Genomic DNA, 19,850 nt, shown 5'->3' with positions numbered 1-19,850 from the left:
ATGATTGAATTTTGTTTAGTTATTTTTCTAATTAAGCTATTATTAATTAGAGTGTGTATTTATGAATTTAACTATATAGATTTTATTTGCATCAACATTACAATTCATATCATACTCAATGATCCATCATTAGAATATAAGAGAACTATAATTTTAATTTTTTTTGTATTATAAATTAATTCTTTAATCCATTGATTTGCACTTCATCAATTTAAACCACTCACACAATGTACTATCTCAAAGTACATATCATGAATAAAAAAATGATTTTTTTAAATTTTATTTATTTATTTATTTAATTAGCTTAATTACCCATAGCTAATATTATTTCTCCTCATAACCCTATAAGATCCTATATAAGACCAAATCATGAGATCATGTTAGTTGGAAAAGGTCCCCAACGATTGGAAATCCTTGGGACATTCGTCTTGATTTCAAAATAAAAAGAGCCGTTGGAAGAAAACCCTTTTCTCGAATTGCAATCACTTAAAAATAGCTTCGCCCAGTAAAATACAGAAAACACGTTGCCGAAGTCCGTTAGCCTTACGTTAAAGGTTTTGTAACGTTATTTTTGAAAAACTCAACGACGCCGTGAAAACATTAACGTTTGTATACTCATGTCTTAAAATATTTTTCAAAATCACCTAAACAGCTTGCAGGTTCCAGAATCCAACGGTCAGCATAGAATGTTGGTAAATAAATGAGAATATCTCCGGTCAATGCGGGGAATTGATATAGTGAAGAGGTTAAAGGATTCCCCAAATTAGCAAGCAGGTCATGCATTGGAGCTCGCGCTCAGTATTTCCATTTGTACATTGATTCTGTATCTACTAGCTATGCGGTCTCCTCTGGTGATTGCTGCTCCAAGGCCAGAGAGATGAAAGATTTTAAGGAATTGAATTTACAGCGATTTTTTAAGAAGCACTTTTGATTTGTTATGGTGGGGCGTTGAAGATTTGCGGGTGTTTAGGGCAGAGGAGATGGAAGACGGGTGGGTTGAGGACCCAGATTACGAGTTCTCGGCCCCTCATTATTTTGATTTTGTGAGAGGCGAGACAGAGGAGGAGGCGGAGGACGCCCAGAACTGGTTTCGCACTGCTGCAACCTATCCGGCATCGCGTAAGCATTACTTTCATTGTCTTTTAGCTATATCTTTTGCGAAGAGCACTAGCTCAGGGAAAACAATGCATTTCTTTATACTGGGCACTAAAAGTTAAGAAATTGAGATAGTTTATTTTGTTTTGGAATCATGGAAATGTGATGTTTGCCCTGGCGCCCAGTCTGTTCCCACGCTTTTCCTTACATTGATTTTATCCATGTGAACGCTTCCCTCACATGATACTAAATATTTTATGTTGCAACAAGTTCTCTTGGGTGATATCCGATTTATTGAGGACTCTCACAGTCATTAGTGTGACTTGAACCTGCGATCAGTGATTACTATTGCCCAAGACCCTCAAATAATGTTTTTTTTCCAGTGAATGCTATTTACAGTTTAGCTAGACTATAGATTCTTGGATGGGGCTCAACGCCCTTTACTGCAAGGGGGTTAATATACCATTCGGTGTGCCCTACCTTATCTGATTGCAAGAAACATTATGATCAGAACAATAAATAATTGATTTATATTTCCTTTATCTCTAGGTGATAGGGCATGCTTGAAACAAATTGAAGGATAGCGAAGGATTTACATTGGCACAATAACCGAGTGGTCCCATGGTAGGGGCCTAGCTAAGATTTTTTGCTGGTTCATGCCAAGATAACTTATGAGCGTATTTTAGCATGTGGTCCCATGAGCATTGTGTACCCATGAGCTTTGCGTATTTTTTTCAGCAGATTGCATACAAACAGTCCATGAATTACTTCGCACAGCAGTGCACTTTGTATGCATGCAAAAGTAAATTATAACCAGGGATCACTATATTTGGTTGATTGGTCTTGGATATGTAGTAGCAGAATAAAATAAAATATTTTTTTATATGATTAAATACCCAGTTTTAATGGCAAAAAAAATGTTGAAACGGATTGGAAAATGGCTTAATTGAAGTTCATGCTTCTAGGACGTGTGCATTTTCCCATGTCAAATTTATGAAGAATTTTTGTCAATAATAAAATAACAGAGTGCAAAAATACACATACAAACATGTACTATTAAAAAATTTAGATCACACATTTATATTAAAAAAGGTTTATATAAATTTGCTATAAAAGAATTATGAAGTATATTTATATTTGAAAGGAATTTTGTTTTCTCTTCAAGCAGCAGTGCAGTGGAAAATGATGTCCCACTTCGCACTTCCTGATTGGATAGCACCAAAAGAGAATGCAGAAGGCATGATATATGTAAAAAGCCTCCCTCCAAAACTTTGCCAAGATGATTTTGGGGGGACTGTAAAATATTTAAATGATATGCAATAGAAAAACATTTTCCGAACATTACATTAGTTTCAGCCCCCTGTTGCTAATTTGGGGTTAGGAATCAATATTTCGAGCAATTGTTGCTCTGGGTTGTTGGGGATGAATGTTTTAAGAGTCTTCTCTACATCAGTGTTTGGAATGTGCAAGGGATAACATGAAGGAAACTCATAGGGGCAGTAATCCTCAGCACAGGATCTTTATTCAGCCAACTTTTATCTATCTGAATGGACCACAAAAAGAAAAGAGATTAGCTAGTCTTATTATTCTGTAAGGAAGTTACAGCTCTTATTGTTCTTCTATACTTATATTGAGTTAGTTATTTGCAGAGCTTGAAAAAATAAGGGCTGCAGAAGAGTAGACCAAGTTCAATCTGGTATATACAAAATGTTATCGAATCAGGAAATGTTATAATGTAATCATATTAAAATTAGCATTCCAGAACTACAGACAGTAAAATAGAAAACCATGTCAAAACAAATGACTAAAAATACAAAAAAAGAGAGGAGCCTTTGCTTTTTCAATTTGAGGCAAAAAATTTCTATCTCTTGATGTTTATAGTTTGAGTTTTGTGATGGGCTTCTAGTCCCATAGACGGAACCCTGTACTGATTCCAGAATTTGGTTCACTGATATTTAATTTCTCATTGAGTATTGTCACATGTTCTTCAGAACACTTTTGTTGCATCAAATGAATCATTTTAGTGCAGTTTGTAATAAGAAAAAGTATTAAATTAAATTCTTGTTCTTTTATGCAGCTTATGTGGCCAAGATTAAAGAAAGGGAAACATTATCAGATGAGATAAAAGAAAGTCTTGATGAAGTCAAAGGTGTTGGGCACGAGCATCCTGATACTAATATGGATATTAGTGCATTAAATTTTGACGATCTCACATCCAGTCAAAGAGAAGACATGACGGAAGGTATGTTGTAAGATACATTGCCATGGTCACATGGAAAGTTAGTCATTTATGTTCTGATGCTGTCTGTAACTCAAATGCGAGTCATTTGTATGCTACTGAACATAATAATGTTTCTACCCAGAAAGAGAATAATGTTTTAAGTGTTTGAAATAATGGTTTATGGTGTGTTTGAAATCTTGACATATTTGACCATATGGTGTGAACAATACTAGCATCTAGGCCTTGACTTCATGCAAATTTAATTTTCAGCCTGGTTGTTGTATGCATTCTAATCTGATGGATTTTTGTGAGATATCTTCCAATCTAATACTTAATGCTATTTTTGTTTGTTTTCTGAATTCCATTAATTTGATTTCCTTAATAAATTATTATTGACTGTAGTTATATTCAATGCCTTTGTTTGCATTCTGTAATTCAGTAGTATTATGATTCTATTCAGCAGGATATGTGCTATTTTCATTCTGTAATGATGGAAGGGTTTATGACCTTTTCTACGTAACATAAAAAATTCGGTCATGATATTGCCAGTGTTGCTTATTGTTCCTAATGAGTGCCAAGTCTGTAACTATGCAAAACAAGAGAGCACTAAATGGATTGGTTAACTGTAACTTCTGAAATTTGAAGATGGATAAGAGTACCTTGTATTTTCTGTTGTAATATTGTAAATTTGTAATTATTAAGTTGCTTACTTGTGGATATTCATATTGTGGAGCTCAGATATGGAGATCTGTACCCCTAGAGGACAAGTTAATATGATTTTAGCTCAAGAGACTGTTAAAAGAATCCCTCCCTTCTCCAGTAAGTCAACATTAACAAAACCTACAGCAAGCCACTTAGCAAAAAGAATTGATTCCAGTGGTGTACGTGGGAGAAGAGACATCAAAAGTACAAAGCAAGTCAAAGGAAGGTACATTCTATTTCTGGTAAACTTTATTTAAAGAGGTTGCCTTTTGCCAAATTTGGTGATAAGTAGTTTACATTTAGAGAACATGTTATAAAAGAGCAATTAGCTTCTATTTCATTTGAAACTGGGGCTTTAAAATTTTTTTTTTCTGAATTTACATGTTTATTTCACTCTTTGATATTTAGGTGCACTCCGATTGTTCTAGCAAATAAAGAAAAAGTAGCTGAGAAGAGCACAGCTGAAGAAAACCAAGCTGTGAAAAGGCAGAAACTTGAAGGAGGTCGGTTGCGGCAGGTGGGCTTAGATGAACCCATTATATTCTATCTTGTGACTTGTTATGATATGAACTGGTCATTGTTAGAAATTTTAATGCTTTAATGATAAACTCAGAAATATATTATAGCTTTTGAGCAATAAGTCCTGAAATGATCTGAAACTTGTGCAAGTCAAATTCTTATTGAAGTCCAATAGAAATAGATGTACGGGCAAGATCACAAAGAATAAATGTAGTCCTAGAGTTGTTAAATCTAGAATATAGTTTACGTTGTATGCTCATTTCGTTCAGGTTTAGATGGTTATCTGGTAGCCTTTTCTTGATTGTTTTCAAAAAACATTTTCTTATTTAAGGGTCTATTGGAAAGACATTTTTAGTTTCCATGATATGTTGTGATGTCAACGTTTAAATATTACAGCTTCTCATGGGCTTCAAAGTTACCACCAAGATAAACTTATCTTATTTGACAATAATCTTGTGTGTGATTGTTGATTGTGGCCTTTTCTCTTTAATCTTCTACAAAATCTTGGAAAAGAGGCATAGTTTTTAGGGAATATAATTTTTCCTTAGAGTTTGGTGACAATGGAAAGATGCTGCTAACATTTTAATATAACATCTCAAAATTAATTATACAAAATGATACTAGAAACTGCAGTTTCCAATGTGTAAACAATTTAACAATTAATTTAATAAATTGAAATAAAATCCTAAATATATTCAGTTGCATGATTCAAGTTTCATTAAGTTTGCAATAGTAATACAAAGTTACAAGGACATTCCATTGCAGTGCTAGACTTTCATAGCACTAATCATCTCATAGTCAATGACATACAAAGCACTATGTTTAGCCACAAGGTTCTTTGCTCTTGTAGAATAGGTGAAGTTGTTTGTAGAATAGTTCCCTGCAACAACAAAGGAAGTAGAAACTCACACTTATTCATGATGGAGATCTCATGTTAGTAGGCTTTCTTGTGCCAATATCTCCCTATCCAATTGTGATACAATCAAAAACAGTTGTTGTGTCTAATCATTCACATTTAGTTACATTTTAGGTAAACCAGCCTTGATAAATCCTTTGTCAAATTAATCTTTAGAAATCAACCACAAGAGGATTAATCGTAAAAATCAAACACAACAGTTAAGGCTGCTATAGAACTAGTAGAGGCAACAAGGAAGGGTTAGAGAGAGCATTTATAGTTAAGCGATTATATAACATTGAAGATGGTTGAAGGTCAACCTTGGGGAGTCTTGAATACTGGAAAATGTGTTTATGAGGTTTTGGAAGCTTATGTTTTAGCCACAATATGTCTAGTATGTGCTTGGGTCCATTTTAGGGGTCTAGTGTCCACTTTGGAGTGCTAGCGCTATTTGTGCTTTTCATCAAGAGCTTCTTGTAAATTTCTTGAGAGTAATGTAAGCAATCATTGTTAATAATAATAAATATGGTAAGGAAATATTTGTGCCTAGTGCACATTCAAGAACTTGCCATAGCTGAGCCCCTAAAAATTATGATTTTTATGTGTCTTAGGTGCAAAGAGTAAAATGTTTAAAGGTGACCGAGATAGAGAACACAACGGATGGATGAATGATGATTGATCATTTCCATGTTTGGAAAGTTTCCTTAAATAGACATGTTGGGTCTGTTTTAGGGGTCTAGTGTCCGCTTTGGAATGCTAGCATCATTTGTGCTTTTCATCAAGAGCTTCTTGCATTTGTGTCTGTGTTTGAGAATAACGTAAGCAATCATTGTTAACATTGATAAATATGGTAAGGCAATATTTGTGCCTAGTGCACAACCCCTAAAAATCATGATTTGGATGTGTCTTAGGTGTAAAGAGGAAAGTTTGTAAAGGTGACTAAGGATGGAGAACACAGTGGATGGATGGATGATGAGCTAGCATTTACATGTTTGGAAAGTTTCCTTAAATATACATGTTTGGAGTGCTAGTGTCATTTGTGCTTTTTCATCAAGAGCTTCTTGCATTTGTCTGTCTTTGAAAATAACATAAGCAATCATCATTAAGAATAATGAATATGGTAAGGAAATGTTTGCGCCTAGTGCATGTTCAAGAGCTTTCCATAGCCGAGCCCCTAAAAATCATGATTTGGACATGTCTTAGGTGCAAAGAGTAAAGTTTGTAAAGGTGACTGAGGATGGCGAAACAACAGATGGATGGATGACGAGTGATCATTTCCATGTTTGTGAAAAGTTTCCTTAAATAGACATGTTGGGTGGGGGGGTGCTAGTCCATTACAAGATAGATAATTAAGATATGAGTTAGAAAAAAGATGATATGCAATTCAACACAATGCTTTTTGACCTAATGATCATCTCCCTTAATCTTACTTTTCCAACTAGGACACAAACATGGGTGCTAGTGCCCAAGGTGATTGGAAGTTAGGAATCTAAGGGGTAGAACATGGTTGTTTGGAGCAAAGGAAATATAGTTCTAGTATGAAGAGGTACTTTTGGGTTATTTCAGCCTATGAAAAAGGATAAACAAAATAAGTGCATGCGCAGGTGGAGTAATGCCTAATAGGGATTCTTGTCTATACATTAACATTATTGAACCTATGGAGTTCTCTTAAATTCGTAAATTTGGTCCATTCATGTCACATGTTGAGGCTTGCTTGGCATCCTCATGTTTTGCACCACCTTAATGAGGCCAATCTTCATCTCAGTGTCATTAGTAATGCTAAGTGTCATTAGTAATGCTAACTTTACAAATGCACTCATATAGACTCCCAAGGCTTGTAGCATTAGTGTCTACACATCCAATCTTTGTAAAAATTGAGGATATGGTGGATGCAATGGGTTTGGCATTTGATAAAAACGTGTTTCTCTTCATCATGTCCTTTGCTCTTATCCCTATTATCTTGGACTTAGCTTGCAAGTTCCACACTTGTTCCTTGATCATTAGTTGCAAGTATACTTGCAACTAGTCATCATTTCCAAGAGAATGAAATAGGATGCATATATGCTCTCAACTGTCATCCTCTTCAAGAGAAGGAAATATGATGCATATTTTCTTGCTAAAAGTTTGATAATTTGCTTATTGAACACATACCAAAATAGTGCATGCAACATGTGTTTATTGTCAATAAACATGTGCAAGTCTCTTGCTTTGGCTGCAACCTGTTTGTTCTAGTAAATTTTACCAATGTCCTTGAGTGCATTGTTCATGGCATGCACATAACAAAGTTCCAATATAAATATGTTTGTAGCTTGTTTCACCCAACTTCCTTGTCGCCTTGCACACATGCGACATCTATCATGACTTGCCCCACATTGTTGGGCCAATCGACCTAATAATATTCCTGAGGATACAAAACTAGTCTTTGCATCCTTGCATTTGATCCAAAGAATCATTTGCTAAATGAATTGAATGCCTTCTACACAAGTGACCATGATATTGACAAGTGTATAAAGTGTCAATGTCATGTTAGTAATAGGTGTGACCTATGTTTCATACTTAGTATTTTACAAAACACACATATAGATGCTATATAGAAGGGCAATCCCATTAGGATTTTATTCTTTTCTATTAAAACTAAAGAGTTGATATTTATGTCGAATGTAATTAAAAGTAGATAAAACCTAATCTTTTTGACATTCCTTTTGCTGTAATAGATGAGATGCAAAAGTAGAGGATACCAACTTTGAACATATCAAGAAAATCCCTAAAATATGAACTAAGAAAAATTGAAATACAAATATGAAAAAACTTATCTATAGTTTTTTATTAAATATTTTTTATGGAAGGTTGAAACCCTAATTCCCATAAAAAACAACTCTCTTCGTTGAAGGTTGAAACCCTAAACCCCCCTAAAACAACTCTCTAGGTTGAAGATGCTAGGTTTAAGTGTAAGTTTTGAAGTTAAATTGATGATTAACAACTTTGAACATATAAAAAATCCAGAAGTATGAAATCGGAAAAACAATGAAATGCAAGTATGAAAAAACTTACCTATATATTTATATAATTTAAATATTTTGATGAAAGGTTGAAACCCTAAATCACCTCAAAAACAACTCTCTTGGTTGAAGGTTGAAACTGTAAACCCCCATAAACCAACTCTCTTGGTTGAAGATTCTATTTAAGTGCAAGTTTTGAAGTTAAATTGATGATTAATGTCCGAGAAGTATATTCATCCTCATCCTCTTTGTCTTCATCTTCCTATAGCTTGATTAGTGCTCCTCCCACTTTAAGCTTATGAATTTTCATTTTCTTTTTCCAAAAAAAGAGTCTTAGAAAAGTTGTGTGGCTGTAGTTTAGGGTGTAGGGACAACCTCTCATCCCACGATGATGAAGGGGTGCCCTTTCCTAGGTTTAGGAATTCATTTTTTTTTTTTTTGACAAAAACACAGATTGCCTTGTCATACCCATGATGGACGAGACAAGTCTATGTGCCCCCTAGTCATTTTGAGGATGATAGGCTGTCGCAAAATGACCTTGTGGAGGGGTCCTTGGGGAATTGGGTGACAATTTACCCTTGCCCTCAACATTCTTAAGATGTTCCCCAAGGAACACTACTCTTTTAGTTTAGGTTTAGTGTTTTATTTGTTTTTAAAATGATTTTGAAAAAAATATAACCATTTTTTGAGCATGCAAGGACTACAATAGAAATAACTTGTTAGCTTGACTCATGTCAAATGGAAACTTAATTTTGAAGACAAAATTATCATACAATCGAAGATTCAGCTGTTTAGATATATGCATGGATGGAGTAAGAGAGAGAGGATAGTTCCAATTTTGTTGGTTCTATGGATTTTCTACCTTAAAACTGGACCTTTTCAGATAATCTAGAGCAAAAGAATTGTATTTTTCAATTGTAGAAAAACAACACATAAGTTTCTGAGAATACATAATAGTATATTTCTGCATTGTTACTAGATACCAGAATTATATGATCTGACCTGTCATTTCTGTACAATTTAGCTGCCATCAAGACCTGTTATTGATATTGCTGGATAGGTGTTGAATATTTTGTCTGTCATTGTGGATTGTATAGTTGCCACAACCTTTTAGGTATTTTAGGTTGTTTTTTGGCCTATTAGGTTACACCCATTGTATGGTAATAATGTTTAGTACTTTCCTATACTGATTTGCTACAAAGACCCAGACATGGATTGGGGACAATCAAAAGTTTGTAAAATCTTTAGTTTAAAACACTAAATTTTTCCCTGTAAGAGTTTTCCCATGGTAAGGTTTTTGTCATACTATGAATGTGCCATTACTTATGCTGCATTCAATATCCTGTTAACATTGCTTTTCTTTGCATACATTTATTGGTTTATTGAAATTTCCCTTGGATATATGGTATGGTTTTGATTAATAGATGCAGTAGAAATTGAATTTCTTAAGAAATATCACTGGGTGTTTGCATCTGAAGGTTAATAATGTAGGTGTGTGTATATAAAGGAATGAATGAGACCAAATTGGGATGGCTTTTGTCTAAACCTGGACCTTTTCAGAATGCAAGCAGGAGCACATAATCTAGAGCGAAAGAATTGTATTTTTCAATTGTAGAAAAACAACACATAAGTTTCTGACGATACATAATAGCATATATCTGCATTGTCACTAGATACCAGAATTTTATGATCTGACCTGTCATTTCTGTACAACTTAGTTGCCATCTGTGAGAAAAAGGACTTCCTTAAAGATCAATGTTAATGATTTTGCTGGATATGTGTTGAACATTTTGCATGTCATTGTGGATTTTATAGTTGCCACACTTTTTTAGGCATTTTAGGTGGTTTTTTGGCCTATGTTTTTACTCCCATTGTATAGTAATTATATTTAGTACTTTCCTATACTGATTTGCTATAAAGACCCACACATGGATTAGGGACAATCAGAAGTTTGTAAAATCTTTAGTTTAAAACAGTAAATTTTTCCCTGGAAGAGTTTTCCACGGTAAATTTTTTGTCATACTATGAGTGTGCCATTACTTATGCTGCATTCGATCTTGTTAGCATTGCTTTTCTTTGCATACATTTATTGGTTTATTGAAATTTCCCTTGGATATATGGTATGTTATAATACGGTTTTGATTAATAGATGCAGTAGAATTTGAACTTCTTAAGAATTATCATCACTAGGTGTTTGGTGCAAATGTGTGTGTGTATATATAGGAATGAGTGAGACAGATCTTGGATGGCTTTTGTTTAATGTTGCATTCCATTGCCTTCTGTCTACACAGATACATAATGTGAAAGAACAGGTGTTGCCTCACAAGGTTTCGTCTGCTTTATCTGCGACTAAGGAGAAAATCGCACGTGCTCATAATGAACGAGGTTTTATGTCATCTTCCAAGGTTATTGAGTTTTCCTTTATTTTCTCCTTTGTGTTACCTTGATCTAAGCTTGATACTGTGTTTAAAATGCTTGCTTTTTATTTTGCATTCCCATTCAAATCTATTGTGGGTTTGTTTCAGGGGGACAGTGCTGGATTTTCCCAACCAGTTCAGTTGAAGCTAACTGTGCCAAAAGAGCCTGCATTAGTGACAGCTCAGAGAAGTCGACCTGTAAGGTACAATTTACCATTATAATGGTACTATTGAACCTTGAGTAACTATTGAGTTGGAATAACAGCAAACAATCAGCATGGAATAAATTGACAGATGCTGTTCTGCAGGGTGAAGAGTACCGCAGAGTTAGAAGAAGAGCAGCTTGCAAAGATGCCCAAGTTCAAAGCCCGTCGACTGAATAAAAAGGTTAGCGATCAATCCGGAGAAGCTGGACTTAAACATTTTTAGCTTTGTAATGAATTGTATGATTATAGTTTACAAATAGGGTTGCAAACATATTTTAATTCCTGATTTCAAGTTGTGTTGATTTTCATTTTATTTCCAGATATTAGAGGCTTCATCCCTGCCCTTGCCACCAAAGAGTGTTCCACAGTTGCCTGTCTTTCAGGTCCATTTCCAGTGCACAATTGCTTTTGTTACATTGCTTATTTTTACACCTTCATCATATTATAATGCTTTGTTAATCAGCACATCTGCTCAGTTTGTTAAGCACATAATTGTGCTCTGTTCAGTTGGATATTAATTATCACACTTGGTACAGGAATTTAATTTGAAGACATCAGAGAGAGCTATGCAACATTGTCCAACAACTTCTTCGATTTCATCATCCACAGATTCAGTGGGGGTAACTTGTGATTGTTATTAATCTCCCATAAGTGATAATGTGGAGCGATTTCCATTCTTGCTGAACTCTTGATTGATGATTTCCTTGGATGCAGATTACAGAGAAACACCATGTTAAATCAACAGTTGGAGGTGGTCTAACTGAACCCAGAATGCCACACTTGGAAACTGCTTTACGGGCACGCCCACCAAAGTAAGATGCTTCCATTAAGATCCCAAACTTGTTTTGGATTTATTGTTTATGGGGCTAGGTTACTCTTGTTTTATTACCTTCTATTGAGTATAAAGAGTAAACAATATCACATTGTCTGCATTGTATCATATCCAGGATCATAATATCGGCGGAGTTTGAGCATCACAGAGTTAAATACGGACATATACAAAATTGTACAAATCATTTATCTTTACTGCATTTACAAAACACTATAAGATTCAGCTATGTCCTCATTCTAAAATTATGTCTCTAGAGAGAGTAGTTGTCCAGCCCTGTGGGCCAGGATTAACAATTGTGACCGGGGCTGGAGGCCTTATAGCAATTGGGATCGCAGAAACAGGTTCTGCTTTGTCCTCTCTAATCATGTCATGAGCTCTCCTCAACGCCTGCTCGAAGGTTGTAGGTGCAGCTGGGTTGTTTTCAGTGACATATCCATAGGTTACTTCACTCTTCAGCACAATGGTGGTTCCTTCTGTAGCAGTACTTTAAGTTTTCTTTCATCCACCTTAAGAACAAGAGTGACGTGCATTTAATGCTAAAATATATGAGTCTCGCAAGAGACCCAGTAAGATTCCTATCAATACCAGCAAAAATGTTATCATATCTTTTTTTCTAAAAGAGCCATAAGATTTCAACTGAAATCAGAGACCAGAAAGAATTACTGCTATTCTTGGTAGCCAATATTTTTTCTGTTATGATATTGATTAGGTTGAAGTTATGATGCAACTGAAACCCAAACATAGCCCAGATTTCATTAGGAAACATGCATTCAAAGAAAATGTGTAAGATAGTTTCAGGTTTCCTACAGCGCAAAAGTTATGATTCTTGTTTGGCTTAAGAATAGGTAGCCTGTGCAGAAGGAGGCACCATAGAATACATATCTTTTTAGGTTCAATGGGTCTGTGCCACAGATCAAACGGGATGTTTTTCCATTCTTTATTATTGAAAGCAATGTTCCAGCAACTATTCAGATGGCAATAAATCTCATCATTGGCGGTGATCAGATTATACACAATTTTGGCCTTGGTTAGGGGCAGCGGGATGCCATCATTCCATGCATATGTAGAAGGTCCGAGGTGGTTAATCACTGAGGTTTTAGGAAGCATCAGCTTATCACAAGCAACCTTAACCATGTTATAAGTTCTCTTCCGAGTCTGTGGGAGATTAAACTTGGACTTAAGGTATTCCCACTCAATATCCGTCTGAAATAATGTCATCAAATGTTTGCTGATGCCCAGTGAGTCCCATTTTTTTTGCAGAGCATCCTTGGGTGAGTGCTATAGGTTCCACCAGATAGACTTTTCACAACATATTTCCTTCTTATTACAGATCACCCCGTTCTTGCTGATAAGGTTTCTAACAGCTTCTGTTTAGTTTACTAGAAACATACATACATCAATTAAATTGCTCAAAGACTTATTTTCTTACCTTCTGTTTAGGTTACTAGAAGCATATTTACATCAATGAAATGACTCAATAACATCTAAATGAAATAGGGGATACACAGAAGTATGCGAATGTCCATATTTTGAAATACGTTTTGGTATTATGTTGCTAGTGTTTTTGTATGGCTAAGCATTAATTGCCAAATATAGCTGGGGATTTCACCACATTTGAGTGGAAGCGTTGTTACCCAACGATCCCTTGTACAGGACTACCGATATTTTGTGATCAACTCTGAAATGAATAGACCTCTCCATAGGCGGCTACTTCTAGTTCCTATATTTGTCTTTTGTCAAGCACATTCTATGCATATGCAGCTCTGAAATTCTTGTTTTCTTGAATATATCCTGTGCATATGCCTATTGGGTTACATGAGTGAACTTGTGTACACATGGAAGGATGTAGTAGGGGAAAAGGACAGAAGCCTCCAAAAACAGGGCTTATAAACATTATGACTAGAAGTCTAGAAGAGTAAAACCTGAAGACATAAGATCACCTTGAAATATTTTGAGCCAGTTTTAAAATAATTTTATAACTTAATAATATCCAATGTATTCAAGGATTGTTGTGTACTACATGCATGCCAAAATTACAAAATAATTAATCTGTCATATGGAATCAAGTTTCAATAGTTGGAGAATCATGAATAGACAAGTCAATCTTTGTTGTTTGCTGTTGTTTTTGAAACGCAGCCGTTTGTTGTGAATGATACAGAGATTTGAATGGCAACTAAGAATAAGAATGAATAAAACAATAATAGATACTGGATAAAGGTATGTCTGTCTTTAAGACTTTTATGTTTTATATTTATTTTATGATATTTTGCCCTTTAACTGTGTTTTCAAATGGGGTTGTGTACCCTAATTAGTGTAAAGTACCTGGTACATTGAGCTGCACCAGTATCAAAGATCCACTGTATCAAAGATTGTTGTTTATTACATGCATGCCAAAACTACAAAACAATGAATCTGTCATATGACATCAAGTTTCAGTAGTAGGAGAATAATGAAATAAGACAAGTCAATCTTTGTTGTTGCTGTTTTTTTTGAAAAACAACTGTTTATTGTGAATGCTACAGCGGTATGAATGGAAGTTAAGTATAAGAATGAATAATACAATAATAAGTATTGTATAAAGGTATGTCTGTCTTGAGACTTTATGTTTTATAGTAGGTTGCATGGGGATAGGGGTTCTTGGGTACTTTGGGTACCAGTGTGGATACGGGTACATGGGTATGTCATACTTTTTCAAAATATAATTTTATATTTATAGAAAATCTGAAATTATGAGCCATGACAATGGTTGTTCAAAACAAGAATGTCGTCAGTATCGGGATGTATGCCGTCAGTATCAGGATGTATACTGTCAGTATTGGGATGTATGTCATCGGTATCGGCCGACAGGATGTGTATCGGGATGTATTTCGTTGGTATCGGGAAGGTTCTTATTATGTAGCCGACATGTTGTATGTAGCCGACGGACACCTTCAGGAAGGTTCCTCGAGATGTATATATACCCCCATTCGAGATCATTGTAATGATCATTTGTATGTAACATCTTCTAGCGTATGCGAATAAAATTAGGAGTTCTGCTATTCTTATCTGCTATTCTGATCCATTGTTTGTATGCATTAATTTCTTTACCTAGTACGTTAAACATTTGGTGCCATTGCCCTATGAACCTGGAAGGAGGGAGGAATGAAGATTAATGCCAAATCAGCTTATCAAAGATCGAAATAAGGTGAAGGGAAAAGATGGAATACGTACTGCGCAAGAAAATCTAATTTCGGCATAGCAAGCCGAATGCAGGAGGAGGTTCCAGAAGATTGTTGACGGACACTGAAGAGCGGAAGAAGGAAAGGCGGGTGGGAACGAAGCTGAAGGAAAGAACATTCAGTATGAACCCACAAAAAGGAAAGATTCCACCGTACGACCGCGCAGAAAGGAAATGTTACGTCGAACCATAGATATAGCAGAAAGGTGCCGGCAACAAGGAAGACACATCATACGGTCTGCATAGGAAACGAAGAGGAAGGGTTTAATAAAAGTTGCAGTAGTACAGAGTGGAGGTGTTATTGACGGCAAGAAGGGGTAGCTGACGGAGTCCATGGTATCGAGCTTCGGGAACAAACTGGGCGATATGGAAAATCGGATGGAGCGATTGTGTACCTTAAATAAACTTGATGAGCAACGATTGCAGGCACAAGGGCCCACGAAAGTGACAGAACAGGCGCAAAGCATGGCATGATAGACACCTGAAATTGAACAAGTTCCAACTGGGACAGTTGGTGTTGAAGTATAACGGACGGAACGAGATCAAACCAGGCAAGTTTCAGGTGAAATGGGTCGAGCTGTACCAGATTCGGGAAGTGGGTGGTAACGAAGCAATACAATTATGGATGCTCGACGAGAAGGAAGAAGCTGATGCAGTGAATGGGTCGAAAGTCTACCGTGGAAGAAATAACGCACCTCCGTGGACAAACAACTGAGAAAAGAATAATTGTAAATATTGTATATATGTAAATATTGCACATATGCAAGATAAGTAAAGGTAGCTAAAAGGCAGAGTTGAACATTTAAAAAAAAATGTCGACAAATCTGAAATGTTTAGAATGCATAACGATTGATGCCAAAGGGAAGGGACAACATCAGTGGTTGCCAGAAAGAGTGTGGGATCAGAAGAAATCGCAAAATCGCAAAAATAGTGTGTTCCATGCAATTTTGTGTGGGTTTTGGAGTCCTAATTTGGTCTTGGTGGCGAGGGGCATTGCCCCTCCACCCCTCCTTGTATCGCCTGCCCCAGGACTCCACGAGGGTGTTGCCCCTAGACCCCTAGTCGTGGCGGATATCAGTCGTGGGAAGACCTGGACCTGCTACAGGCATGCAATACCGACGTCACCAGGGGTGGAGGATCAGAGTGCAGTAGCAACAGTAGAGAAAGTAGATTAAGGGGTGCAGGTGTCGGACCCTCTACTAGTAGCGAAGAAGAAGGATAAGGATGTTCATTCTCGTCTTGCTGTCATCGCAAAACAGAGCAAGTTTTTGGCAGAGTTGGTGCTTATAGAGCAAAGAAGGGCAAAGGCTGGGCAGGAAGCTCGGGGGACGGCCGAGAAGGCTCGAGAGGAGATGGCCGACCGACTTGCCACCGAACAGATTGCATGGGAAGCAGAGTGGACAGCCCTGTTAGCACAACTCGAGGAAAGTGCACGAGGGAAGTAGCAGATGGAACAATAGCTAGTAGCAGCCGAGCAACATTTGGTAGAAGCTCTTCAGGAGGACTTAGCGAAGAGGGCTCATGATCAGAAAGAAGCTGAGTGTCAGGAGGTTGCATTGATGCTGAAGGAAGTTGTGGAAGAGAACTCTCAGATCAGAGTTGATTTGAAGGTCCAGACAGATCAAGTGTATTAGCTTCAATGCAGTCGATCTTCACAATCTGAGACACAGCCTTTTGGTTCATGACGTCTATGTTGTTTTATGAATAAATGTAGTTAGTGGTTGAGTTTTGTTGTGTGGTCGTTCGGAGACGACTTTTCTTTTTGGGGGGGGATGATGTCGTCAGTATCGGGATGTATGTCGTCAGTATCAGGATGTATACCATCAGTATTGGGATGTATGTCATCGGTATCAGGATGTATGTCGTCGGTATCGGCTGATAGGGTGTGTAGCGGGATGTATGTCGTCAGTATTAGGAAGGTTCTTATTATGTAGTTGACATGTTGTATGTAGTCGACAAACACCTTCAGGAAGGTTCCTCGAGATGTATATATACCCCCCTTCGGGATCATTGTAATGATCATCTGTATGTAACATCTTCTAGCATATGCGAATAAAATAAGGAGTTCTACTATTCTTATCTGCTATTTTGATCCATTGTTTGTATGCATTAATTTCTTTACCCAGTACGGTAAACAAAGAATAGTGATAAAGTTTCCAAATGTAATGTATTGTTTTCAGTTTTAGATTTGCAATATGTTTGTAATAATAATATATGATAAATGTTTAGATGCATAACAAAAGACACAGACTTTAGACATGAACAAGAAGATCATAAATCATATAACAATGACATGTTGCAAATAATAAACTTTTGACTTGAACAATACTAAAGTTTACTATTAATAAGTATTGTATCGAAGTTTCAAACTGATTACTCATTGAATTAAGCTTGATAAACAACAAGCTGATACACAAACAAAAAAACTGAAACAAAAATCAGAAATCTTAATCAAGATCCTTAGTTATGATGCTCTCCACTGAGAACCTAGTACTTGGGTACGTGAGTAGTGTATCTATGTAACCTAGGTTTTATATTTATTCTATGATATTTTGCTTTTTAATTGTATTTTGATACATTGATACATTGAGCTGGACCTGTATGTAGTTTCTCTCAAGCACCCAATAGTTAGTGGCAATTTCCTTTTGGAGCCAATTTTGGCTGGATATGCCCGCCTAGGGTGTAATTAACAAGAAGTTGCCTATGTGCACCATTCCAGCAGTAGTTCCTAGGATAGAGATTTTTGTGTTATGTGCAACTATTGGTGAGTGTGTAGGATATGAGATTTTCTTTGTGATCGACAGTAATGGACAATTTTTTGCAGTTTATGGCTACTCATTTAATGGACTGTGTAACATTTTACTCGTATCATGCATACTATGTAACAAAAAGGATTTTGTCCAAATTGGAGATATTAAAAGTAGAGTGATGGGAAGGTCTTCTAAAATTATTCTACAAAGGATTTAGGTTCTAACAACAGGGTTTGTTTTAAAAGAAAAGAGTCTTAGGGTGGAGGCCTTCTAAAATCATTTTACAAGGATCTAAGTTCTAACAACAGGGTTCACTTTAAAAGAAAAGACTCTTGGGGTGGCTGTTATTTCATGGACTTCCAGTCAAATGGGGGCTTCAGTGGTCTTAAAATATCTTTATGCAGCCTTTATGGATAATAGGAAAACAGCTGGTCATGTATTCTGGAACAGCATGAATGATTACTTTGATTAGACATAGCTGAAAATAAACACCTTTTCTTTATGCATTGTTAGTAACTATTTCATTGCAGAATCGTGTGTGTTTCTGTTTCAAATAGGTGCTTAAGTTTGGTCCAATTGACATGTTAGAAATGACCATTGTATTTGGACAAAGTCTTTCCTTGGTAGGATATGTGTTGTGGCCAGTTTTCTATTTCCGGAATCTAACACGTATCTGTGATAACATAATGTCATGACCATTGTATTTGGATAAAGTCTTTTTTGGGTAGGAAATGTGGTGTACTTAGTTTTCTATTTCCACAATCTAAAACGTATATGTGATAATGTTCTAGCCTCATGAGTGTGAGTACATGTAGCAAATTTATTGAAATGGGGAAATGAGATTGGAGCACACTTATCTGTGGTTTAATACATTGTTTAACATAAGTAATGACTTAGAAAGCACCCTTTTCTGTAGTTTAATCTGTTGGGAATCCAATGGCATACAGTTGTGCTTTACTTAATGGCATACAGATCTGAAGATAGCTAGTTGCAAAGGTCAGTTCATAATTGCATTGTCACTGCAACAGATAACAAAATAGTCCCCACATTGATGTAGATTGGTTGATTAGATTTAAAGTGAGTTTAGCGGTGGAAAATTGGATAAACTTCTTGTAAAATAAATTTGAAAACAACTTCCAATCCGTATAGATATTTTGACACGTGATATGTCTAGCTAAGTTGCCGATTTGGGTTTTGGGATGGATTTGGGTTCATGGGTTTTGACATTTTTTTTCCCTTTTGGGTTCGTGGGTGGGTTTGTAACTATATATATATATATATATATATATATATATATATATATATATATATATATATATATATATATATATATATATATATATATATATATATATATATATATATATATATATATATATATATATACATACATACATACATACATATATACATACATACATAAGAGAAACATCCATAGTTGCAAAACAAAGTCATTTGTATGAATAATTGTTGCTTGATCATTAATCAATGCCAAATGTCAACGATAAGCATTAAATACTCGTTCATTAATCTATCTTCATGATTTTAAAGAAAATCATACATTGAATTATTAATTTGCAAAATAAAATTGCAATACATAGACTAGTTCATCAAATAATAAAGTTTGAAACACAATGATAAATGACAAGCGTTTAGTAGTTTATCAATGATCATAGTATCAAATGCCTTTCAAGGGTCAAATGGATCATAGAAAAAAAAAGGGTTCAATGGCTTCATCCCCGGCTGCAACTATATCTAGATCCTCATCATTGGAACCCAGCTGCTATATCATCATCCTCCTCAACATGAGAGATTAGATGAGTGAAATGTTTTTTATTAGGTTCCTTTTAGAGTTACATAAAAACAAAAAAACTCTTTAAAGTTGTTTTATTTCACATTTTGGACCCTACACCCCTGGGTCCTCCCAGGTTTGCCATGGGTTTGCTGTAGTTTTGCTTGGGTTTGCTCCAGCAAGGACCCGGGTGAACCCACGGTCC

The 19,850-nt window shown here is 35.9% G+C and overlaps 1 protein-coding gene across 2 annotated transcripts in view; it reads left to right on the top strand.

Annotated features, from left to right (window-relative positions):
* Nucleotides 1-760: 760 nt before the first annotated feature.
* The window catches only part of TPX2 (targeting protein for XKLP2), a 35,128-nt gene continuing 16,038 nt past the window's right edge, over nucleotides 761-19,850 (top strand). Inside the window, exons 1-10 of one of the 2 annotated variants that reach the window (XM_089800808.1) lie at nucleotides 761-1,119; nucleotides 3,173-3,337; nucleotides 4,055-4,244; nucleotides 4,427-4,535; nucleotides 10,723-10,836; nucleotides 10,957-11,051; nucleotides 11,157-11,235; nucleotides 11,375-11,437; nucleotides 11,591-11,674; nucleotides 11,769-11,866. In XM_089800808.1, the coding sequence (XP_089656934.1) occupies nucleotides 981-1,119; nucleotides 3,173-3,337; nucleotides 4,055-4,244; nucleotides 4,427-4,535; nucleotides 10,723-10,836; nucleotides 10,957-11,051; nucleotides 11,157-11,235; nucleotides 11,375-11,437; nucleotides 11,591-11,674; nucleotides 11,769-11,866 (1,136 nt within the window). In that variant the 5' untranslated portion in view covers nucleotides 761-980. The remainder of the gene's footprint in view (nucleotides 1,120-3,172; nucleotides 3,338-4,054; nucleotides 4,245-4,426; nucleotides 4,536-10,722; nucleotides 10,837-10,956; nucleotides 11,052-11,156; nucleotides 11,236-11,374; nucleotides 11,438-11,590; nucleotides 11,675-11,768; nucleotides 11,867-19,850) is intronic. The other variant, XM_089800809.1, reaches the window with a different exon arrangement.

This window comes from Cupressus sempervirens, chromosome 9, assembly GCF_028749045.1.
Source record: "Cupressus sempervirens isolate cs-2001-9-10 chromosome 9, ASM2874904v1, whole genome shotgun sequence".
Lineage (NCBI taxonomy): Eukaryota > Viridiplantae > Streptophyta > Pinopsida > Cupressales > Cupressaceae > Cupressus > Cupressus sempervirens.
The sequence above is the reverse complement of the archived record's forward strand: the minus strand, read 5'-3'. Positions and strand labels throughout refer to the sequence as shown.